Genomic DNA, 26,240 nt, shown 5'->3' with positions numbered 1-26,240 from the left:
GACAGATGCAAAGTATTCATCTAATACCTAAGCTATGCCCTGTGCTTCCGTGCGTAAATCCCCTTTCTGGTCCATAATCGGCCCTACATGACGTTATTGCAAGGCAGGGAATCAACAAATCATCTGCTAAATTTGAAGTAGTACTAAAATCTTTCAACATTTATTTTAATCTAAGAAGCAATAATACTCGAAAGAGTTAAATTTAACAAGCGAGTCCAGCAGGCAGGAGAGCCTGTTGATTCATTCATCAATTACCTGTACAGAATGGCAGAAGGTTGTGAATATGAAGAATTAAAATCTGAACTCATCAGAGATAGAATAGTGATAGGAATAGTGAACAACGCACTCTCTGACCTCATGCAAGCAAAGGAAGATGGAAAAGGAACCCTGGAAAAGTCAATCCAGATAGTTAGGCAGTCAGAACTCTGAGCAACACAGAACCATTTTATAGGGAAGAAATAAACTGTGGTGCAGAGGCCATCCCACAGTTCACCTAGTTGAGCAAAGACGTAGGGAAATTCCAGGCCAGAGAAAGTAATACCTGAACTGACCAGAGTGATCACACCAGCTCTGTGGAGCAAAGTGCCCAGGCAAGATGTTTGTCCTGCAATTTCAGCCTAATGCTTTCAGTGCAACAGAATTGGACACTATGGCAAACTGTATAAGACAAACGCTCTGAAACACACAGAAGGCAAGGTTGAGACTGCAAGCCTGGAAGACACACAGCCATGCTTCTTGGGTGAGATCAGTGACCTTGGTTTTTCATTTTGGAATGTGGACATTTCAGTCAATGGCCATTTGACAAATTTTAAATTAGATATTGGAGCCAGCATAACAGTCCTGTTATGAAAGACCTCCAGCCTCGAACAATAGACACAGCACTCTATGGGCCCGGAGGAACCTGACTTCCAGTCATAGGCATGATTCTGGAACAACTAAGGTATGGCAGCAAACAAATCTTCGAGCTGATGTAAGTCATCCGTAAGCAGACTTTTTCTCCCTTGAGCAGAGATGCCTGTGTAGCCCTGGATCTTCTCAAAATGACAAAAAGACATGAAGACAACCAATGTCATTAATCATGCAGAACTGCAAGTTCCTGAGTACTCAAACAAAAAAAAGAGATCCTGACTGGGACTTCAGGTCTGAAGTGTCTTCTCTTTTTGTGGAGCAGGTTTGTCCATTCTCACTACAGGTGTTGGGAAACCTTCACTTGTTAGACCAGCCAACCACCCAGGAAGTAACTACAACGCTTCCAGGGGAGGATGTAAAAGAGAGCAACCAGCAGTCTGATTAGCCTCACCTTCAGCTCCGACAATGGTACAACAGGTCAACACTGTAACCACCGACCAAATGCTGCAACTGGTAGGAATAGCAGATGACACACTCTCTGACCTCATGCAAGCAAAGGAAGATGGAAAAGGAACCCCTATTTTTGTCCCCTACAAAAATAAGAGTGGTACTGCCAAATCTAGACCTCCCTGGTTGTCTAGAGGAATACAGGGGAAGATCAAACAGAAAAAGAAAGCGTACGATAGGCACAAAGAACTAAGCACTGCAGACAGCCTAGATGAATAGAGGAAGTGCAGGGACGAAGTAAAAAAGGAAATAAGGAATTCAAAGAGAGGGCATGAAATAAGATTAGCAAGTAAAGTTAAAGATAACCCAAAGATGTTTTACCAATACATTAATGCTAAAAGATTAGTTAAGGAAAAAGTGGGACCTATCAGAGATGAAGATGGAAACTTGTGTGTAGATGCAGAGTCTGTGGGAAGGGTTTTGAATGAATATTTTGTCTCCGTGTTTACAAAGGAAAGGAAGGATGTAGATATAGTAGTCCAGGAGGAACACTGCGAGATATTGGATGGGATAGTAATAAAGAGAGAGGAAATACTCGAAGGGTTGAAATCCTTGAAAGTTGATAAGTCACCAGGGCCAGATGGATTGTTTCTGAGGCTGCTGAAGGAAGTCAGGGAGGAGTTAGCAGATGCTCTGAGGATGATTTTCCAATCTTCACTAGATACAGGGGAGGTACTGGAGAACTGGAGAAATGCAAACGTAGTTCCATTGTTTAAAAAGGGATCAAAGGGAATACCAAACAATTATAGGCTAGTTAGTCTTACATCGGTGGTGAGCAAATTAGTTGAATCAATCCTGAGAGATAGGATTAACTATCATGTGGAAAGGCATGGACTAGTCAGGATGGTCAGCATGGATTTGTTAAAGGAAGGTCTTGCCTCACAAATTTGATTGAATTCTTTGAGGAAGTGACAAGAAGGCTTGATGAGGGTAGTGCAGTGGATGTTGTGTACATGGATTTTAGCAAGGCATTTGACAAAGTCCCACATGGCAAATTGGTTAGGAAAGTAAAAGCCCATGGGATTCAGGGTAATGTGGCAAACTGGATAAAAGGTTGGCTTTGTAACAGGAAACAAAGGGTAATGGTCGATGGATGCCCTTGCAAATGGAAAGTTGTCTCAAGTGGTGTTCCACAGGGCTCTGTGTTGGGACCCTTGCTGTTTGTGTTATATATTAACGATTTGGACATGAATGTGGGCGGCATGATAGGGAAATTTGCAGATGACACAAAGATTGGCCAAGTAGTGGACAGTGTAGAGGATAACCATAACCTCCAAAAACGATATAGATGGGTTGGTGGAGTGGGCGGTAAAGTGGCAGATGGATTTTAACATAGAGAAGTGTGAGGTCATACAATTAGGGAGGTCAAACAGTTACAAGGATTACAAAATAAATGGGAATATACTAAGAGGGGTAGATGAAGTGAGAGATCTTAGCATACAAGTACACAGGTCCCTGAAGGCTGCAGTTCAAGTAGACAAGGTTGTAAAGAAGGCATATGGAATGCTCTCCTTCATTGGCAGAGGTATAGATTATGAAAGTAAGGATATAATGTTGGAATTGTATAAAACACTGGTGAGGCCACAACTGGAGTATTGTGTGCAGTTCTGGTCACATTACAGGAAGGACATAATAGCTCTGGAAGAGTGCAGAGGACGTTTACAAGAATGTTGACAGGGTTAGAAAAGAGTAGCTACGAGGAGAGATTGGATAGGTTGGGGTTATTTTCCTAAGAACAAAGAAGGCTGAGAGGTGACTTGATTGAGGTGTACAAAATTATTAGGGTAATAGATAGAGTGGACAGGATAAAATTGTTCCCCTTGATGGAGAATTCTAGAACCAGGAGACATAGATTCAAGATAAGTGGTAGAAGGTGTAGGGAGGACATGAAGAACTTTTTTACGCAGAGGGTAGTGGGTGTCTGGAATTCACTGCCCAAGTTGGTGGTAGAGGCAGAAACTTTAAACTCTTTTAAAAATTTCCTGGATCTGCACCTAAAGTGCTGTAAGCTGCAGGGCTATGGGCCAGGTGCAGGAAGGTGGGATTAGAAAGGGCACCTGGGTGTCTTCGGGCTGGCATGGACAAGATGGACCAAATGGCCTTCTTCAGGGTTGTAACTTTTCTATGGTTCTTTGGAAAAGACAATCCAGATAATTAGGCAGTCAAAACTCCGTGAGCAGCACAAAACGCTAAATGTCTGACCGAATGTCAGATTTTCAGTCTGGCGGTGGGGAGGGCTATATTAGGAGTCAGGGTGGGTGACCCCTGGAAGTAGCAAGGGGGCGAAGGCAGGCCTGGGGTGATTTGGGCAACTTGGGCACAGATGAAAAGCAGGCCCTCAGAAAGTTTGGTCATCCAAGTCCCTGACCCTAGGAAGAGACTTCATTGATTTGTCAGTTGAGTGGTAACTTTCTATGTTGTCCCAAGTGTTAGCTGACCCTAGATTGGATGGCCCATCATGGGCTTTCACTAAGAAAAAATGTCTTCATTGCTGCCTACCACAGTGTACTATATTGAAGCACCTAAACCAAGCAGTGGATCCACAAGACACAGACATGGAAATGGCATCGTATTGCCTCCACTACTTGGTACAAATATTCTGCAGTCATGTAGTTAGCTGCCAAGACTCAGTGGATGGAGAATGACCATGGCATCGTTCATCATTCCATCCACTTTCCCTCTTGCCACCCATCCATCACACATAGTTGAGCCTTGACCAGGTCCCTCACATCTGCACACTGTCATGGCATAACAGTGTGACTAACAGGCAGTAATGCAGGAGAGATGTGACTGGTTGTGGAGCATAATATGCCACCTTGGAGTCACAACCACAAAGTACATGGCACCAAGCATCTGCACAGAGCCATTTTCTCCATCACACCTTAACGGTAATCATTGATAGAATGATGAAAATGGCTAGTGCATGTAAGCACACACCAATGAATGAAAGCATTGTAATTTGAAAGGCTTACCACCATTTTCACCTTACATTTTTTATTGATAGAATGTTACACAAAGGAGATGCAGGGGAAGGGATGGGTCCAACTGCTCCATGTTTTTCTGATCAGGACCTTCAAGTTTTGGTGGAAGAGGTCCAGAAGAGAAGGGCAGTCCTGTACCATGCTAGCTGGTGCAAACCACCTGCAATAACCAAGCAGGCCTGGATTTAAACTGCATTGCATCTTGGTACACACTACTGCCATGTGGTGGTGACAGGTAGTGGAGGGTGTGGATGTTGAAAGGATTGGATGGGGTGCCAATCCAGAGGGCTGATTTGTCCTGGACGATGTTGAGCTTGATGGTGGGCAGGCTTTGGGAAGTCAGGAGGTGAGTTACTCTCTGCAGAATTCCCAGCCTCTGACCTGGTCTTGTAGCCACAGTATTTAAATGACTGGTCCAGTTCAATGGTAACCCCGCAGAAAGTTGACAGTGGGGATTTAGTAAAGGTAATGCCATTGAATGTCAAGGAGAGATTGTTGGATTCTCTCTTGTTGGAGATAGTCATTGCCTGGCACTTGTGTGGCATGAATGTTACTTGCCACTTATCAGCCCAAGCCTGAATGTCGTCCAGGTCTTGCTGCATATGGGCACGGACTGCTTCGATATCTGAGGAGTGGCGAATGGTGCTGAACATTGTGCAATCATCAGCGAACATTCCCACTTCTGACGTTATGATGGAGGTAAGGTCATTGATGAAGCAGCTGAAGATGGTTGGGCCTAGGATACTACTATGAAGAACTCCTGCAGTGATGTCCTGGGACTATGATGATTGACCCCCGACAACCACAACCATTTCCCTTTGTGCTATCTGCGACCCCAACCAGTGGAGAGCTTTTCCCCTGATTCCCATTGACTCCAGTTTTGCTAGGGTTCCTTGATGCTGCACTTGGTCAAAGGCTGCCTTGATGTCAAAGACAATCATTCTCACCTTACCGCGGGAGTTCAGTTCTTTTGCCCATGTTTGGATCAAGGTTGTAATTAGATCAGGAGATGAGTAGCCCTGGTGGAACCTACACTGAGTGTCAGTCAGCAGATTATTGCTGCACAAATGCCACTTGATAGCATTGTTGACGACCCCTTCCATCACCTTGCTGATGATTGATGGCAGACTAATGGGATGGTAATTGGCCAGGTTGGATTTATCCTGCTTTTTGTAGACAGGTCATACCTGGGCAGTTTTCCAAATTGCTGGGTGGGTGCCAGTGTTGTAGCTCTACTGAAATAGCTTCGCAAAGGGCACAGCTAGTTCTGGAGCACAAGTCTTTAGTACTATTGCTGGAATTCATACCCTTTGCATGGAGTGAATTGATTTTGCTGAACACCTGCATCTGCGATGCTGCGGACCTCAGGAGGAGACCAAGATGAATTATCCACTCAGCTCTTCTAGCTGCAGATTGTTGAAAATGCTTCAGTCTTGACTTTTGCACTGAGAGGGTGAAAGGTTATAGGGGGTAAGCGAGAATATGGGGTTGAGTTTACATTCAGATCAGCCATGATCTTATTGAATGGCAGAGCAGGATCGAGGAGCCGAGTGACCTATTCCTCCTCCTAATTTGTATGTTTGTATGTGCTGGGCTCCCCCATCATTGAGGTTGGGAATATTTGTGGACCCCCTCCTCCAGTTCGTTGTTTAACTGTCCAGCACCATTCAGGACTAGATATGGTAGGTCTGCAGAGCTTAGATCTGTTCCATTGGTTGTGGGATCGATTAGCTCTGTCTGTCACATGCTGCTTTTGCTGTTTGGCATGCAAATAGTCCTGTGTTGTAGCTTCACCAGGTTGACACCTCATTTTTAGGTATGCCTGCTGCTGCTCCTGGCATGCCCTCCTGCACGCTTCATTGAACCATGTGTTGATTCCCCAGCTTGATGGTAATGGTAGTATTGTTTTTTTTTAATTACTCTATGGGATGTGGTCATCACTGGCTAGGCCAGCATTTATTGCCAGTCCCTAATTGCCCTTAAGAAGGTGGTGGTGAGCTGCTTTTTTGAACCGCTACAGACCCTGTGGTGTAGGTACATCCTCAGTGCTGTTAGGGAGGGTGTTCCAGAATTTCAAACCCAGCAACAGTGAAGGAACGGTGATATAGTTCCAAGTCAGGGTGGTGAGCGGCTTGGAGGGGAACTTCCAGGCGGTGGTATTCCCATGTGTCTGCTGCCCTTGCCCTTCTTGATGGGTTGTATGTTTGGAAGGTGCTGTCTAAGCAGCCTTGGTGAGTTCCTGCAGTACATCTTATAAATGGTACACACTGCTGACACTGTTTGCCGGTGTTGGAGGGAGTGAATGTTTGTGGAAGGGATGCCAATCAAGCGGGCTGGAGTGTTGTTGGAGCTGCACTCATCCAGGCAGGTGGGGAGTATTCCATCACACTCCTGACTTGTGCCTTGTAGATGGTGAACAGGCTTTAAGGAGTCAGGAGGTGAGTTGCTCGCCGCAGGATTCCTAGCTTCTGACCTTGCTCTTGTAGCCACAGTATTTATATGGCTAGTCCAGTTCAGTTTCTGATCAATGGTAACCCCCAGGATGTTGATAATTGGGGATTCAGCGATGGTAAAGCCATTGAATGTCAAGGGCGATGGTAGATCCTCCCTTGTTGGAGATGATCAATGCCCGGCACTTTTGTGGCTCAAATGTTACTTACCACTTAGCCCAAGCCTGGATATTGTCCAAGTCTTGCTGCATTTGGACATGGACTGCTTCAGTATCTGAGGAGTTGCTGATGGTGCTGAGCATTGTGCAATCATCAATCAATCAATCATGCTGTGCCACAAGGTTACAGATTGTAGTTGTATACAATTCTGCTGCTGCTGAGGTCCACAGAGCCTCATGCAAGCCCAGTTTTGAATTGCTAGATATATTCAGAATCTATCCCATTTAGCATGGTGATAGTGCCACACAACATGACGGAGGGTATCCTCAATGTACAGACGGGACTTCATCTCTGCACGACGAAGGACTATGCCGTAGTCATTCCTACCAATACTGTCATGGACAGATACTTCTGCAACAGGTAAATTGCTGAAGATGAGGTCAAGTATTTTTTCCTTTTTGTTTGTTCCCTCACCACCTGCTGCAGATCCAGCCTAGCAGCTGTATCCTTTCGGGCTTGGCCAGCAGTTGTGCTCTTGAGCCACTCTTGGTGATGGACGGTAAAGCCCCCCACTGGGGCAGCTCTTCCAATTTTGGCACAAGCTCCCTAGATGTTAGTAAGGACGACTTTACAAGGTCAACAGAGCTAGGTTTGCCAGTATCGTTTCCGGCGTGGGCTCAGCCTGCGCAATATGCCTTATTTGCATGTTTGCTGGCAGATACAGTCCTTTCAACATGAAGAGGGTATAAAATCTTAAGTTATGTCACTCTCAGCATTGTGGGCATAGTTGGATTATGGCCAAGGTGACGAATGGTGCCTCATTTAGAGGCATTAGCGTTTATGTGAGAGGGGCAGGTTGTGAGGAACTTCTTACTATTTATATTTCTAATACATTGAGGCTCATGGTTATGATGGTGAAGGTTTCATTTTAATGTAACTGAATCAAACTCATTGTTGATTCTGCACCTTGTAGGGGATGTACATTCCCCTGAGTAATTGTGGTGTCAGTGTAAAAGGTTCTTTACTTGGAAGCCGCCTTCTTGAACCACTGCAGAGAATGCAGTGTGAGATGGGAGGACTTATGTGAATTGATTTTGCACAGAGTCAGCCATGGCTACATGGCCATTCCTTCCAGCTGCTCTGCCACTGGCAGCCTCCTCATACTCCTCCGTTTGGGAGTCGTCAGAGTGGACAGGGGTTTTCTCTTCCCCATCATCTTCTTCATCCTCCTCCTCTTCAGAGATTGGAGCTCTGCCGCGTTGTTGTAATTGTCGATTTCTAGGCCCCTCCATTGTGCAATGTTGCGCAGCATGCAGCATACCTATTATTCTTAATACCCTTGCTGGGTTATACTGCAGGGCTCCACCTGAGTGACTGAGGCACCTGAAGTCCATTTTTAAAATGTCAATGGCTTGCTTGATTGTGCTCCTTGTGATGACATGCTTGCTGTTGTTGTTGCACTCTGCCTCAGTTTGAGGGGTTTCAAAGGGGGTCATTACCCCGGTTCTTAAGGGTTAGTCTTTGTCTCCTAGAAACCAACCACAGATCTGTGAGGGTGGCTGAAATAGCTGAGGGTGTTGCAAACTCCTTAGTTTGAAGGGGTTGTGGAAGCTACCAGAGAACCTTGCAAACACTTGAATAAAGAGCTTCTTGTGGTCACAAACCACCTGTACATTGAGTGAGTGGAAGGACTTTTGGTTGACAAAAATGTCCAAATTAAGAGTTGGATCCTTTATGGCAACATGGTTGCAATCAATAACACCCAGCCCTCGAGGGAAGCCTGCTAATCGGGCAAAGGACATGGCTCTTTGTGCCTGAGATGCCAAATCTACAGAGAAATTAATGTGATTCCCTCACATGAGCAAGCAGGGCATTAGATATGCCATTAATGCAGCTGACTGGGATATACCAGACAGATCTCCTGTTGAGCCCTGGAAGGAGCCTGTGGCATAAAAATTGAAAGCAATGGTTACTTTTAACGGCAGGATGTTGAGGTCAATAGAGTGCAGCTCGAATTGTTGCTGGACCATGCAACATATATCTGTCACCACCTCATGTCTTAGCCTCAATTGCCTTTGGCAATGATTTGCCATCATATTGAGGTTTGATGTCCTAGGGCTGTACACCCTTCCCACAGAGTGGTACCTGGTTGTCCTGCTTCATTTCCTCCTCCTTCCTGGTGCTCATGGTGCCACCTCTTCCTCCTGGCCTTCTGCTTTCTCTCTGGCCTTCAGCTGCTCATGTTGACAGACTTCTACAACATCAATGTGTGAGGGTGCCATGCCCATCTTGTATTTTCCTTCGCACGAAGCGCAAATGTGCCCTTCACAAGCACAAAGTTCTTCCTGGCACCTGGGTGCATAAGTCAGTAGAGACAAAAAAAAAATGCTCTACAAGTCCAGCAGACCCACCCTCCGACACCATTGGGTTGAAACAAGACAGTTTGAATTGAGCTTTTGCTAATCCTGGGGCAGTTAAGACAAGTTTAAAGGAAATTCTACTGGGTACCTGCACTCCCCCAAAGGGGTACCCAGGCTATCCAAAGAAATGAACAAAGTTCAGATCTGCTCCCACCAGGTCTACTATGCGCACGTCACGTTCCAGACACCTGTGATGCCAAAATCCGATTCGAGTGGAGGCAGCTACTGATTTATATGAGCAGCTGCTTCTGTGAAATGCACATGTGCAAATTCCAACCTGGCCCAATTACTGCCCCCATGAAAATGGTCGGTACCATGTTCAGGGCAGGATGCATCCGTCGTATCAAAAATAGTGTTCGATCGCATCCTCTGGTGAGCTGCTAGCTGTGTATCCTTTTCCCCTGCTCCTCTGGTCTGTTTCCAGCACAGTAATGCATGCTGTCTCACTATATGCAAATCCCTCCTTCATCCTAACCTCCAAAATATGTATCTCTGAGCTGGTGGGTCTGAGTATAAGGTCATGTGACATGTCCCATCATCTTCATTGTCTTCTTCCTCTTCCTCCTCTGACTGGAATGGTTCCAGTTTTTGCATATCTGAAATTAAAAAGGGACAAGGCTTCAGTTGTAATGAGGGAAAAGCAGAAAGTAAGAAGAGCATGCTTGCACCATATGCAGATTCTCAGTCAGATGAGGGAAAAGTGGAATGAGAGAAGGAAGAATAACTACGTCGAAACCCTTGTCATTAATGGTTCCAGCCCCACCCACTAGTGGCCAAAGCCTCAGCAATGCCCTTCCCATGAGAGCTAACACTGTCTGCTTCATGGGGGTTTAAAATAGACACGTGTCCATTTCCAGTTCTTTCCTGCTGTCTCCTGTTATGCGGCACCTTCTCCTGCAAGGAAGAGGAAAGTATGTCAGTGAGTGTTCTGCAATATATTTCAATCATGTTACTGCCATGGTTGAATAGCTATCAGTGTGTATGAGTTGTGGGTACAAGGTTTGCAACAGTGCTAATTGAGTGATGGTGAGGGAAAGAATATGAATTGAAAGGTTGAATACTGATTGATAAAAAATGGTTGGTAGATGTTGTTATAGAGAATTGGAAGGAGCATTTAAAAAGCTGGATCATTTCCACTTTCTAAAGAGATAATAATGTCTGTGCTCAGTCCTTGCAAGCCTCTGGTGCTGGGAACAGTTCCTGAGGGCCACGGGTCAGTAATACCACAGGCTAAGCAATCCCATTTAGATTTCTGAATCCCTTGTAAATGTCCTGTTCAAAACATCAATAGATCAATTGCAGTTGTATCAGTTATTAACCACAATAGAGGGTACCACTGTCTTTAGAAGCTCTACAGTGTGCCTTGTTGCTGCAGCAATCTCCCAATCTGTCACTTTGCTGGCTGTTCTGCAGATAGTAAGAAACATCCTGCAATGCGTAGCAGATGCATTAATATGCTCTTTTCATTGATCTGCCATTTTAAACAAATGTGTGGAGACAGTCTCTCCTGCCTGGACTAAATTGATGCTTCCAGCTATATTTTGGGTCAAAATCCTAGATCTCCCTCCCTAACCGAAGGAAAAAACCAATTCAGACCAGTACTCTTATTTGCCAGGTTTTACTGGTGTTCCATTTTAAGGTATACAAGACCAGTTCGGACCAGTATCCTTATTTCCCAGTTTTTACCGTTTTTTACCTTCTGGGTATACTGCATGTTCTGCAGTGGTTTAGGAACGCAACTCACCACCACCTTCTCAAGGGCAATTAGGGATAGGCAATAAATGCAGGCCTAGCCAGGGGTGCCAACATCCCATGAAGAAATAAACTTTTTAAAAATCAGATCAAACATGCTATGATTAAGAGGTGTAGGTGTCTGGTCCCATTAAATCAAGTGTCCTCGAAGACTAGCAGGCACAATAAGTTGAGAGAGTGGTTTTGAATATAATAGGTGCTTTAGAAAAGACTGTCAGCCATGGCTCAGCTGGTAGCACTTTGGCTTCTGAAATATGGGTTCAATGCCTACTCCAGAACTTGAGGATAAAGATCAAGGCTGACACTCCAATGCATGATTGAGGGACTGCTTAGATGTTAAACTGAGGCAGCTGCTGCTTCTGCGCTCCTGCTGAAAAATAATGTTGCTCTTTAATTGACTGCAATCTTTTAAATGCTGTCCCAGAACTGTATATTCCCCCCTTCTTCACAGTAACAATAAGCTAATGAAAGATGGATTCCTAGCCTCCAAATTATCTTGAATGTTTGAGGATTCTAAGGTGAAATTGTGGTAGATTTGCTGTCATTTCTCAATAATGTATGATAAGGACAACTCAATTGAAAATTTGACAATGAGAAAAGCCAGATCATGCAGTCACATGCATCGTTTGCAAAATTACTGGCTACCTGTAATTTAAATACGAACATCGAATATGTTGATTGCATATCCCAGCAAGGATCTTTTGATCTTGCAAAGACTACATCATAGATTCGCCAAAATGATACTACCACTTGATACCAGCACTTGAATGGTTACATTTTGAGGATAGTTTGTATAACCTTAGTAGGTTGAGGGTTGATCTGCTAAAGTGATTTTATAGGGTAGAGAGAAGCTACTTCCTCTAGCAGGGAAGTCCTCTAGCAGAACAACAGGGCATAACCATAAAATTATAATTAGCTTTTTTAAAATAAAATCAGGAAGTACTTTTCACACAAAGGACAGAAAAGGCTGTAAAAACCTGTAAAATTCCCTTGGTGACCTTTCTACATTGGGCACACTCCCCCCACCCCAAGGTCTTGCCCCTGTGGGTGCACTGTCCATCAAGACCCACCCCAATCTCCACACCCTTCCCCCCCAGGCCTCACATCCCCTCCCCATCATGAGATCCCTCCTTTAGACTTGGGCTTTGGGACTTAGAATCTGGGGACTGTTTGTAGTCCCAGTCCTGGCCATTGCTATCACTGGCACAGCTGGGACTACAGATGGGCTGGCAGCTCTCAGAGGCTGGACTTCCTCCCAAATTAGGAGCGGAAATCCCATCTTCAGCTAATTCAGGCTCCTGAATTGTAAAATTCAAATTTGTAAAATAAAAGCGTTAAAAGGCTGTGTGGCCGCTGTGATCAGCAGGGATGCGATGCAGGGTGACTCACCGATTCTTCAGATGGTGGGCGGGAAACCCTGCCATCTAAAAAATCCTACCCAAAGGGTAAAGGTCTGAAGGCACGTGGAGAAAAGGCAGGTAAATGGAGTTGATCCACTGATGAATCATGATCCAATTGAATGGCAGAGCAGGTTCAAGGGGCTGAATGGCCTCCTCCTGTTCCTATGTTCCTAAAAGACAGTGTTGAAAATAATAGTTTGCTACAGGCCATTCTTTTACATTAAGCTAGTTGTAATCAGAGGCTTAACCTGCAATTCTCATGTACAAAATAATTACTTGGTCACAAAAGTATTTACTTAGTGTTATTGCAATTTATTTCATATAACTAATTAAATATTACATATACGGTAATTCACTGTTACATTTTACTTGCAGAATTCAATCTTTTGGTCTAAAATTAAATGTATTTGAAAAGTCCTGCGCTTAAGGTAGCAAATATTTTGTCTATACATTGGTTTTAAACAATTTGCTTGATCAAAATCTTCATGTCATACTTATAAATAATATTCTAAACCTGTAAAAATATTTTTATGTTGGTATTGAGAGATGATATTGGATGCCATTGTGAGGGAATGAATCATTCTCTTCATTTTTAGCAACAGTATTGAATCAACCATTCTCAGATCATGTACAAGATGAGCCAGGTGCAAAGCAAAACCCCCCTTACTTTAACACAATATTGTGCCTTTATGCTTTGTAATGTTCTCCCTTGAGCTTCCAACGATGCTGACCCTTGCTACAGTACAGTTCCACGGCTGCCAATCCTCACTGTTTAGGATGATACATGAGAAATTGCCAATTGGGAGAAATACCAGCTTTTGGCCCCACAAAGGAAAATTTCACACATACCTTGAAGGGCCTCTTCTGTGTGTGCATCTGCTTCACCCTGACTAGAAAACACTCACTCAGGCCCCCAGTTACAATTGACATTAAAAGACCCCAATTTGCATAAATTCATTAGGCTTCTGCCTGTTTTGGGTGGGTGCTTCATTTGCCTGCAGCACCCTGCAAGTTAAAATCTGCAATGTTGAGTAAGAGCCAAATTACAAGCAGGGAAATAATGCACTTGTTTTCAATTCCCCAATCACCCAGTTTCTGTTGGGCAGGTACGGTTAAGATGAACCCCACAGTTTTGCATCTTATATACAAAATTTAACTTAAAGTTTTCTTACTAAAATCTTACCAAACAGCACAGTTTGTTACAAGTAAGTTACTGTTTTATTCATGGTTTCATTATTGAGATTATTGGAAAGGTCAGTAACCTATTGTGCCAGCGATAAGCAACTGAGTGTTTTCAAATGTATACAGAAATGTAGCAATTTGCAACAAAATTTATTGTTTCAAAATTTAATGTATCTTTTGTAATACTGGTGTTTGTATGTTTTGACGTGTTAAATGACAGCATTGTTTAATGTATCAAGTATTTGTCCAAAGTTTAATCAGAATGTCTCTATGTAAGCTGTTCTCAAGCTAAGGAATTCAGGGGGAGGGCTGGATCGGAGGTGTTACTTGTAGAAAGACATTATACTTACCTTTAAACATAGCCAACTTGTTCTCAAAACAAAAGGTCATTTGGTCTATTATTCACAAAAGTGAGATTATTGTCAAACAAAGGCAACAGAAGATGTTTCATAAAGGCCATCCGTACAAAAGGAAATAATCATGTGTTGCCACATAGATATCTTAGGAGGCGATACAAGAACTAGTATGCATGTTAATGCTTTTGTTCATCATTTATGGGGGCCTACAGAATTATTTGCAAACATTTGCCTCTTTGTCCAAAAAACTATGATTTCCAGAATTTATTCATTGAGCTGCTTCAATGATTTCTTAGTAATAAGCTCAAGACATAGATGCCCAATTGTTTGATGAGAGAGTATCTGTTGTTGTGGAACATTGCGCATTAGCACAGTTCCACTGGCCCGATGGTACATGCTGTGTTTTGGACGAAGCAGAGAGCAGTCTGCAAAATGAATAAATGAACTGTATTCTTGGGGGTTAGTGAGGAGTCAGCGCAAATTGTGGGAACAAATAACAGTCAGGACAAGGCAGTGTTTTATAACATCAGTGGTGCAATCCATCTTTGGAATTTTTCAAAGCTCTGCTAATAAAGGCCTACTTGCAGTACCCAGCAGAGAATTATTTAATTAAATTTATCCATTAAAGTTTCCTTTTCACAGAGAGCCATCATTCTCCTCTGTCTCCCCTTCTATCCCTGCAGATGCACTCAACACTCGGAACAAGCAAATCATTTGCACCACGCTGAAAGTGCTCCAGCACCTGGTTGTGTCAGCTGACATGGTGGGCGAGGCCTTGGTGCCTTATTACCGTCAAATCCTCCCCGTCTTGAATATCTTCAAGAACGTGAATGGTAAGCCATCAGGCAGATATCACACCTCACTTTCCTCTCTCCTTTTTGTGTTAGCTTGCAGGGAAAGATGTGCAGAAGCATTTTTACTATATTTATAATTAAAATCCATTAGCTTAACATATTTGTGAGGCACTAACGGCTGCTGTGGACTAAGCTACATATTGCAGTGACATCTAACAAAGCAAATAAATTATATAGAAGCCCCAATTTTAATCATGTTAGATCAACAAGAATTGAGTGGGCACGAATTAGATGGTCATTACATACATTCCCCACCATCACCACCGCATTTCCACTATACGGGTTAGATTAATTTCAGGGACAATGGGGCCTAAAGTGTTTGTAGCCAAAACTTTGTGTGATTCATGTGGCACACCAGACAAGAAGGTGCAACAAATTTAAGTTTCTGTCAATTCTTCCTATTTTTATAGTCTTTCTAAGGTACTTGTTTTTTTCACTCAATTACTCCTTTTTGTCTTCCTTTTAAATTATTTTGTTGTTTAATAAAGGACCAATATCTTTTCCTGATAGTCTCAGACTACACCTATGACAAATTCTACATAATGACTTTCTCAGTGTTATTTGATCTTTTTTATCCTGTCTCTTCTGAAGCTTTTACATCTGCTGAGATATGTTTTCATAGGCACCAGGTGGCCTTCCACCCAAGTGACTTTTCTTCAGATTGGAGACTACAGCATTAAGATTAAGCAGACCTACACAAACTTGGGACAGAACTATGCTATGTTTCCCACTTCATTAACCACCCCCCCCATAACACCCCGCCCAAAATATCAGGCATGCATTGGGCAGAACTGATGCTAAAATTTGATCCAATTTTAGCTGCTTTATCGCAAAATTATTGGCAGTAATTATGGTATTGCATTCAATACACCAATGTCAGTTTCCTATTGCAGCGCTATGTAATTGTTTAAATGTACTTCAGCCTATTCGCAAGGGTTTTGTGGGTTTTGCTTTGCCTGCAGTTGATGTGTATCATTCGCATGCACAAGAGGTTTGTATTTGTCTTATTTTCATTTGGATTTAAAATACTTTTTCATTTCAAAAATTTGAATCAGTATCAATTACACCTCACCATTTACGCAAGTACCATAAGCATTTTCTTTCAACTTTGAAAAGAAAGACTGAAATGACAAGCTTCTTAATAGTTTCATTTAAACTCGCAGTGCTGTATGGAGAGCAGATCAGAAAACTACCAGTGAAGGCTACCAGGAATTTGAGCCTCTAAAATGACGAGTATTGCAGGAAAGAAGGGGTGAGAATCCAAAAGCTAATACTACCCTAGGTTTTTAATAAAACAGCAATGTGCAAAAATGTTGTGCACTACTGGACACAGCATTGAAACATTTGGGATCATTCACCCATTGCACAAATTTTGGCATCTTTAAAGACTGCCAGGGCATCACCACTTTCACAGCAATTATAGCACTTTTAATATAAAGAACCACCCCTCCCCCCACCACCCCAGACACATCACAGAAGTGTATTTGAACAAAAATGAATGCCAAGCCAAAGAATTAGTTATTAGGAGAGTTGGTTAAAGAGTTGAACTTTAAGGAAGGTCTTAAAGGAGGAGAGGGAGTTGCAGAGTTGGGAAGTTTTAGAAAGGATATTTCAGAGCTTAGGGCCAAGGCTGTTGAAGACATGGCCGCTAACGGTTGGACAAAAAGACGTGAGATACAGAGCAGGCCAGAGATGGAGGAATTTAGAACTCTGGGGTGTTGAAGGTTTAATGTGGATTTATAGAGATAGGAGCAGCAAGATTGTCATGGAACTTAAACACAAAGGTGAGAATTTTAAATTGGAGGCATTTGGAAGCTTGAAGCCAAAATAGGTCATCAAGGACAAGGATGATGGATGAGGAAAACTTGGTACCATACAGACTAGAATGAGCTGAAGTTTATCAAGGATGGTCGATTGGAGAGCATTGAGATAGTCAAGACCGAAAATGGTAAATGTATGGATGAGGCTTTCAGCAGCATGAGCCTGTGGCAGGTGATGTTATTGAGGTGGGAGTAGGCAGTCTTGGTGTTGGAGAGGATTTAGGATCAAAAGTTTAGTTTAGTTTAAATAGGGTGCTAAGGTTATGAGCAGTCTGATTCAACTTGAGACAATCAAATGATAGGGACATGGAATCGATGGCAAAGCCAAAAGTGATGATTTTGGTCACCCTACTGCTTATGGAGGAAACTGCAGATTATCCAAAGCCACTGTTAGATAAACAGTCTGACAACATAATCAGTGGAGATGCAAAGAGAGACATGGAGAGGTACAGTTGGGTATTGTCAGCGTACACATGGAAGTTGACGCCATTTAAAAAAATATATTTTCATGGGATGTGAGCATCACTGGCAAGGCCAGCATTGTTGCCCATCACTAACTGTCCTTGAGAACCTTGAACCGTTGCAGTCCATCTGGTGCAGGTATACCTATACTGCAGCTGGGAAGGGAGTTTCAGGATTCTTATTCCACAACAGTGAAGGAACGGCAATATAGTGCCAAGTCAGGATGGTGTGTGACTTGAACTTGGAGGTAATAGTGTTGTCAGATATCTGCTGCTCTTGTCCTTCTAGGTGGTAAAGGTCATGCATTTGGAAAGTGTCGTCAAAGAAGCCTTGGTGAGTTGCTGCAGTGCATCTTGTAGATGGTCCGCACTGCTGCCACTGTGCGAAGGTGATGGAGGGAGTGAATGTTGGAGGTGGTGGATGGGGTGCCAATCAAGGAGCTGTTTTGTCCTAGGTTGTGTCAAGCTTCTGAATGTTGTTGGAGCTGTGTGATAGGGTATTCATCACACTCCTGATTTGTGTGGATAGGCTTTGGGAAGTCAGAAATTAAATTACTCGCCTCAGAATTTTCAGCCTCTGACACGCTCTTGTAGCTACAGTATTTATATGACTGGTCCAGTTAAGAGTCTGAGGAGTTGTGAATGGTACTGAACAATTGCACAATCATCAATGAACATCCCCACTTGTGACCTTATTATGGGAGGAAGGTCATTGATGAAGCAGCTGAAGATGGCTGGGCCGAGGGTACCTCTTTGGCAATGTCATGGGACTGAGATGATTGGCAACCAACAAGCACAACCATCTTCCTTTATGCTAGGTAAGACTCCAACCAATGGAGAGCTTTTCCCTGATTCCCATTGACTTCAATTTTGCCAGGGCTCCTTGATGCCACACTCAGTCAAATACTGCCTTGATACCTCAGGAGTTCAGTTCTTTTGTCCATGTTTGGACCAAGGCTGTAATGAGTTCAGGAGCCAAGTGGCCCTGGCAGAATCCAAACTGAGCATCAGTGCACAAGTTATTGCTGAGCAAGTGTCACTTGATAGCATTGTTTAATGACCCCTTCCATCACTTTGCTGATGATCGCGAGGAGGCTGATGGGGTGGTAATTGGCGGATTGGATTTGTCCCGCTTCTTGTGGTTAGGACGTATCTGGGCAATTTTCCATATTTTCTGGTAGATGCCAGTGTTGTAACTACTGGAACAGCTTGGCTATGGACGTGGCTAGTTCTGGAGCACAAGCCTTCAGTAGTATTGTGGGGATGTTGTCAGGGCCCATAGCCTTTGCAGTAACCAATGCCTTCAGCAGTTTCTTGATAACACATGAGAGTGAATCAAATTAACTGAAGATTGACATCTGTGATGTTGGGGAGCCTAGGAGGTGGCCAAGGTGGATCATCCACTTGGCACTTCTGGCTGCAGATTGTTGCCAGTGCTTTAGCCTTGCCTTTTGCACTAATGTGCTGGGCCCCCTCTTCATTGAGGATAGGGATATTTGTGGAGCCTCCTCCATCAGTTAATTGTTTAATTGTCCATCACCATTCACGACTGGATGTGGTAAGACTGCAGAGCTTTGATCTGATCCATTGGTTGTAGGATTGTTGACTCTGTCTGTTACATTCTGCTTCCGCTGTTTAGCATACAAGTAGTCCTAAGTTGTAGTTTCACTAGGTTGACACATTATTTTTAGCTATGTCTGGTGCTGCTCCTGGTATGCCCTCCTGCATTCTTCATTGAACCAAGATTGATCCCTTACCTTGATGTTAATGGTAGATTGAGGGATATGCTGAGCTGTGAGGTTACAGACTGGTTGTGTACAATTCTGCTGCTGCTGATGATGGTCCACAGCACCTCATGGATGCCTAGTTCTGAGCTACTAGATCTGTTCTGACTATCCCATTTAGCATGGCGCCACACAACACCATGGAAGGTATGCCTTAATGGGACTTCTTCTTCACAAGGAGTGTGTGATGGTCACTCCTACCTGTCCTGTTATGGAAAGATGATCCTGCAGCAGGTGGATTGGTGAGGATTGTTTGTTCCCTCACCACCAGCAGATATGTCCTTCAGGACTTGGCCAGCTCAGTCAATAGTGGTGCTACCAAGCTACTCTTGGTGATGGATGTTGAAGTCCCCACCCAGAATATATTGTGTGCCCTTGCCAACCTCAGTTCATCCTCCATGTGGTGTCCAACATGGAGGAGTATTGATTCATCAGCTGAGGAAGGGCAGTAGGTAGTAATCAGCAGGAGGTTTCCTTGCTTAAGTTTGACCTGATGGCAGGAGACTTCATGAAGTCCAGAGTCAATGTTAAGTTATCCCAGGACAATTCCCTCCTGACTGTATACCACAATGCTGCCGCCTCTGCTGAGTCAATCCTGCTGCTGGGACTTGACAACCCAGGGATGGTAATGGTGGTGTCTGAGACATTGGCTGTAAGGTATGACTTGGTGCGTATGACTATGTCAGGCTGTTGCTTGACTAGCCATGTCTATGGACTTTATCTCAGTGAGGCAGCTTGCAGGTAAAAAAGGAAAGAGCTTGGGAGACTCCAAAAATATCAGGGTAGGGACAGGAAAAAAAAAGCCATTGCTGGGGTGCTCTGATTATGATCAAACAGGCAAGAGTGGTAAGAAATGAAGGTTGTCCCAATCTGACACTGAGCTATTTATGCAGATATTCGGAAAGGTGACCAAAAGCTTGGCCAAAGAGGTTGGGCTTAAGGAGCGTCTTAAAGCAGAAAAGATGAGGTAGAGAAGTGGAGAGATAAAAACAAAAAACTGCGGATGCTGGAAATCCAAAACAAAAACAGAATTACCTGGAAAACTGAAAAAACTCAGCAGGTCTGGCAGCATCGGCGGAGAAGAAAAGAGTTGACGTTTCGAGTCCTCATGACCCTTCAACAGAACTGTTCTGTTGAAGGATCATGAGGACTCGAAACGTCAACTCTTTTCTTCTCCGCCGATGCTGCCAGACCTGCTGAGTTTTTCCAGGTAATTCTGTTTTTGTTGTAGAGAAGTGGAGAGGTTTAGAGAGGGAATTCCAAGGCTTAGTGCCCAGGTCATTTAAGTCTAGCTGAAGCCACCAATGGTGAAGCAATGAAGATCAGGGCTGAGTATGAGGCCAAAATTAGAGGAACACAATGATCTAGGAGGATTGTAGGCTGAGAGAGGTTACAGAAATAGGTAGAGGCTATGGATGGGTGGAGGAGGGGTGGGGATTTGGAAACGAGGGTGAGAATTTTAAATTCGCAGTATAGCAGACTGTGTGCCAATGTCCGTCAGTGAGCACAGTGATGATAGGTGAATGAGATTTAATGCAAGTTAGTATAAGGACAGCAGAGGTTTCAATGAATTTAGGAACACTGGGACGTAGGAGCTAGAGTAGGCCATTTGGCCCTTCAAGCTTGCTCCATATTCAATAAGATCATTGGCTGATCTGATTGTGGTCTCAGCTCCACTTTCCTATTTGCCCCCATAATAACCTTTGACTCCCTTGCCTAACAAAAATCTGTCTAACTACCTTAAATACATTCAAAGATCCAGCCTCCATTACTCCCTGGGGAAGAGAATTCCACACAACAACAACCCTTTGGGAGAAAAAAATTCTCCTCATCTGTCAAAAAAAAGACCTCTTATTTTTAAACTATGTCCCCAAGTTTTAATCTCCCCCAAAAGAGGAAACATCCTCCGGCCAGGAAACATTGGAATAGAGTCATGACACAAGCATGGATAGGGATTTCAGCAGCATATAGCTGAGGCAGGGGTGGAGACAAGTGATGTTATACAGGTGGATGTAGGTGATCTTGGTGACGGGATAGATATGGGGGTTGAATGCTCAGCCAATTCATTATTTTAGATGTGTAGTCATTGTTGTGTAGGCAAACATGGCAGCTTGTACGTAGCATAGTTCCAAAAGCAGCAATAGAATAATAACCAGCTCATGTCTTTATTGGGGGTGCTGCTTGAGAGTTGATTATTTGTCCAGGACACCAGAAGAACTCCCCTGCTCTACTTCAGATAGTGCTTTGGGAACTTTTAATCTACATAGGAGGGCAGACAAGCCCTTAGTTTAACATCTCGTTTAAAAGACAGGATCTCTGATAATCCAGCATTTCCTTAACATCACATCAAAGTGTTGACCCAGATTATGTCCTCCAAACTGTGGAATTCCGCTTGAACAAAGACAAGTTTGCAACTGATTAAAGGCCTAGATCCTAAACAATGGCTAGAATTCTCTGCTTTACTGCTCCTTTCGCAAGTTGTAAGCACTTATCAGGAAACCCCACCCCTGTCTTTTTCCAATCGTTGAAGCTAATTATTGCCTGGGTGAAGCAGATTTTCTATTTTATTGTATTTGTATTTTAGAAAAGTATTCAGATAACAGGATGGAGGCTCCTGAGTTGCCAGCTGTAAATTTTCATTTAAAGGTTTAAAAACAGAATTTAATCAGTCTGTGATTTAAATTTAAATGTTGACTTTTTATAAAAACAGTGAAAATTATTTTACTTCAGCTTGACCAAAATAAATGTGCTGTCAATAATTACATTTACATGGAGAGAATTTTCTCCCCGTCAGGGGTGCTGAACGGGCGAAGGTGCGGGCAGGCGTACAACTGATGACCGCCTGTGATCAGCTGCGCACAGTCATTTTATGTGAGCGGGCCAATTAAGGCCCGCCCAGCATGACGCATGCGCGCAAAAGAGCACAGAAATCTCCCTGAGGCACAGAGCTGCCACGAGGAGATTAGTTTGATTTTGAAAACGTAAATAAAGAAAAAAAAATGTTTTAAGATGTCCCTTCATGTGACACTGTCACATGATCTGGAACATATCTATTAATTTTATCAAAAATTTTTATTAAAGTTTAAAAACCTTCATGAAACCTTATCCCATCCGTAGATGAGATTTCATGATAAATGTGAAGGCCACCTGGCCTCTTTGCCTGCCCGCCAACATTAAGGTTGGACAGGCAGCTCTGTTAATTATTTTAATTGATATTTAACTGGCCTTCATAGACCTTCGACAATTTGGTGGGTGCGCAGCCAACTCTGGTGCGTGCCCGGCGAACTGAAAATCAGAATGACACGCATGCCCGATGTCACCGTGCGTCATTTTACATGTCGGCAAGCGGGGCCCGCTCCCACACGCCCACCCCGAAGATTCTGGTCCATGGGTTGCACATAATTTTTAGTATCTATTAGGCGCCAATAATTTGCTGTGCTAAAAATTTAATTTTGTATATCCAATTCATAGAATGTCAAATGAGTTTAGATTTTACAAAAGGCCATGAATATGTAAGATGGAAGGTTACAAAACCCATAAGATATGTAATATTTAAATATCTCATACAAAATGTAAAATGAAATTGGCTGTAAAAAATTGGTTTTGCTTTTTAAGTAGCAATATGAGAAACAGAAAAAGATATTTAGAAAGACATCAAACAAATTGCAGCACGGATGGTATAGTGGCTGTAGCAGAGGATATATTTGAATTTTCTAGAGCACCTTTAACCTAATAAAATATTGCAAGGCACTTCAGAGTAGCATTATAAAAAATGACACTGAGCCACAAAGGAGTGACTTAAAACCATGAAAGTGGGGTAGAGAGGTGGAGAGGGTTAGGGAGTAAATTCCAGACCTTTTGGGCTAGGCAATTGAAGGTGTGGTGGGGCGATTAAAATCAGGGATGCTCAAGAAGCTGGAATTATAGGAGTGAATATATCTTAGAGGATTATAGAATTGGAGGATATTCCAGAGGTACAGAAGGGCCAGGCCATGGAAGCATTTGAAAATAAAGATGAGAATGAGAATCTAACCATCACCCCTTGACATTCAGTGGTATTACCATCACTGAATCCCCCACTATCAACATCCTGGAGGTTACCATTGATCAGAAACTGAACTGGACTAACCATATAAATACTGTGGCCACAAGTGCTGGGGAGAGAGAGGAATCCTGTGGCGAGTATCTCACCTCCTGACTCCCCAAAGCCAGTCCACCATCTACAAAGCACAAATCAGGAGTGTGAATACTCTCCACCTGCCTGAATGAGTGCAGCTCCAACAACACTCAAGAAGCTTGACACCATCCAGGACAAAGCAGCCCACTTAATTGGCATTCCATCCACATTCACACCCCCCACCTCCGAAGCACAGTGGCAGTCGTGTGTGCCATCTACAAGATATACTGTAGGAACTCACCAAGGCTCCTTAGAGCACCTCCCAAACCCATGACCGCTACCATCTGGAAGGAGAAGGACAGCAGACACATGGGAACAGCACCAACTGGAAGTCCCCCTCCAAGTCACTCACCATCCTGACTTGGAACTATATCGCCGTTCCTTCACTGTTGCTGGGTCAAAGTCCCGGAACTTCTTCCCTAAGAGCACTCTGGGTGTACCTACACCACATGGACTGCAGCAGTTCAGGAAGACAGCTCACCACCACTTTCTCAAGGGCAATTAGGAATGAGCAATAAATGCTGGCCAAGCCAGCAACGTCCCACATCCCATGAATGAGTTGTGTAACCAGGAGCCAGTATAGGTCAGTGAGAACAAGAATGATGGGTGAATGGCATTTAGTATGAGTTAGGACAGCAGAGCTTTGGACAACCTCAAGTTTACAGAGGGTTGAATGTAGTAAACCAGCCAGGAGTGCAGTAGAATAGTCAAATCTGGAGATAACGAAGGTATGGACAAGGGTATTGGCAGCATAAGAGCTGAGACGGAGGTAGACAATTGCAATGCTACGGAGGTGGAAATGATGACGTGGATATGTGTTTGAAAGCTCATCTCAAGGCCAAATATGATAACAGCCTGGTGTTGCCAGATAGAGGGATGAAATCAGTAGTGAGGGAGCGGAGTTTCTGACAGTGATCAAAGAAAATGGCTTCAGTCTCCCCAATATTTAATTGGAGGAAATTTCTGCTCATCCAATACTGGATGTCAAAAAGCAGTCTGACAATTTCGATACAATGTAGGGGTGGAGAGAGGTGGAGAGGTAGAGCTTGGTGCCAGCAGTGTGCATGTGGAAATCGACATTCTGTTGTAGAAGATGTTGCCAAGGGGCAGCAAATAACACAGAAATTGGAGGGATCCTTGGGGAACACTGGAGGTAACTGAGCAGGAATGGAGAGAGAAACCATTAATGCCAATTCTTTGGCTATGATTAGGTGGAAATGAATAGAACCAAATGAATGTAGTTCCACCCTGTTGGATAATGGTGGAGAGTCATAGGAGGAGGAGGATGGTGTGGTCAGCTGTGTCAAAGGCTGCAGACAAATGGAGAAGGACAAGAAGGGATTGTTTGCCTTCATTACAGTCATATAGGATGTCATTTGTAACTTTGATAAGAGCTGTTTCAAATGTGGCACAACAGAAAACTGACTGGAGGGGTTCAAACTTGGGAAAAATAGCACAAATCTGAGAGATGACAATATGTTCAATCAGGAATTGGATCATCGACCAATTTTCCTTTTTCTAACCAATGGTACTGAAGCCAATTGCAGTACATTTACTGTTGCCACGCGTGAGATCAATTGACGCTGAACAAATGTATGAGGTCCTTGTGTGTTTTGGGAAGGGTATGATTCGGGAGAGATCATTGATGATTTAGCCAACTCTAATACAGGACAATCATTTCATTGAAGATCAAACCTGAGATCTCCTTGGCTGCTACAGGTGGGAGTTAACTGGTGGATTAATCCTAAGAAGCTGAATTTCAAATTTCATAGAAGTCAGTCACTAGTAACAATCTAAGTAAGACATGCATATGGAACAGATGGGCTCATTATTTTTTTGAGGGGAAGGTGAAAAATATTTACACTTCGAGACTATGATCTCAGTCCTTGAGTATACCATGAATAGACCCTAAGTCTCCCAAAGTTCCAGTAAGGTGTTATAAATGTCGCAGTGTAAACAATGGTGTTGTAAACTATCCAATTACTTCTAAGATGAAAGGGAGTTGGGATCAAGGATAAATAATTAGTATATCTACTTAGAATCAAAGGTAATGTGTTTCCCATTGCCATGAGGAAAAGGTTAGAGGAATCCATTTTAAGATCAGGTTACAGGCTTACTTATTTCTAGGAATATCACTGAGAGACAGCAGTTGCAGTTTCGTCTTGCCTGGTCTGCAGCCACCTTGAGGTAGAGAGCAAGAAATAGAATCAGCTATGCCTGCATCTTAAGCAGAGAAATGCTGACTATTATGCACCATGCAGAATGTGGGTGGGAACTTGCACTCAGATTGAAGACTGAGTTCTTGAGGAGTTAAAGAAAGCTGGAAGATTTGCTTAGCTTGGAGTTAGAGGAAGAAATCTACAGTATAACGCTAAGGATGAGAGAGAGTTTTAGGATTAGAGGTTAGCCGGCTGGGAAGTTAAAAAGGAAGCAACCCATTGAAAGCTGGAAGCAACTGTGAACTGCATGCCATAAGAAGAGTAATTCTGTGAAGTGTGTGAAGTAAAAAGGAGCAGTTCATTTGTATAATTTTTAAGTATAAGTTACCTACGAAAGAAAATAGTGTTTAGTCAATTGTGTTTTGGTCATTTGATATAGTAAAAGATTTAAACATTAAATCTTGATGTGTCATTCTTTTAGCTTTTAACTGGAAGTTCAAATTTCCCTTTAATGGTTATTGGTCTCTGTGGAGATCGCAACAAACTAATTAAGGTAATATGCCGATGAATTAATGGATCTTGTATGGTTAAAGAGGAAAGAAAGTCCAGAGGAAGTACTTGTTGTTTTCACTGAAAAGAGTTCACTGTAAACTTCACTATAACAAATAAGTCCAAGCTTCCAAAGGGCATCCAACAAGTATAGTGGAAGAAAGCCTATCTCTCTTGCACTCCACCTTTTGAGGCTTGAGAAGCCTGCAGCTTTGCATCTGGTTGCTGGCACCAGGACTTCTTGCTGTTGACAAAAAATAGCAGACAGAGGGCTCCAAGTTGCAAGGATTATGCTTGTGGAGTACAGAAAATATACTACCTGATGCCTCCTTTGTTTCTTTGAGGTGTTTCCAGTTCTACAGAGTGTCCTGGTGTAAGCC

At 43.2% G+C, this 26,240-nt stretch overlaps 1 protein-coding gene across 1 annotated transcript in view; it reads left to right on the top strand.

Annotated features, from left to right (window-relative positions):
- The window catches only part of LOC121274496 (parkin coregulated gene protein homolog), a 510,838-nt gene that overhangs the window by 360,715 nt on the left and 123,883 nt on the right, over nt 1–26,240 (top strand). The window contains exon 4 of the mRNA XM_041181839.1: nt 14,740–14,889. Coding sequence (XP_041037773.1) covers nt 14,740–14,889 — 150 coding nt within the window. The remainder of the gene's footprint in view (nt 1–14,739; nt 14,890–26,240) is intronic.

This window comes from Carcharodon carcharias, chromosome 2 (assembly GCF_017639515.1).
Source record: "Carcharodon carcharias isolate sCarCar2 chromosome 2, sCarCar2.pri, whole genome shotgun sequence".
Lineage (NCBI taxonomy): Eukaryota > Metazoa > Chordata > Chondrichthyes > Lamniformes > Lamnidae > Carcharodon > Carcharodon carcharias.
This window is presented reverse-complemented; position numbering and strand designations above follow the sequence as displayed.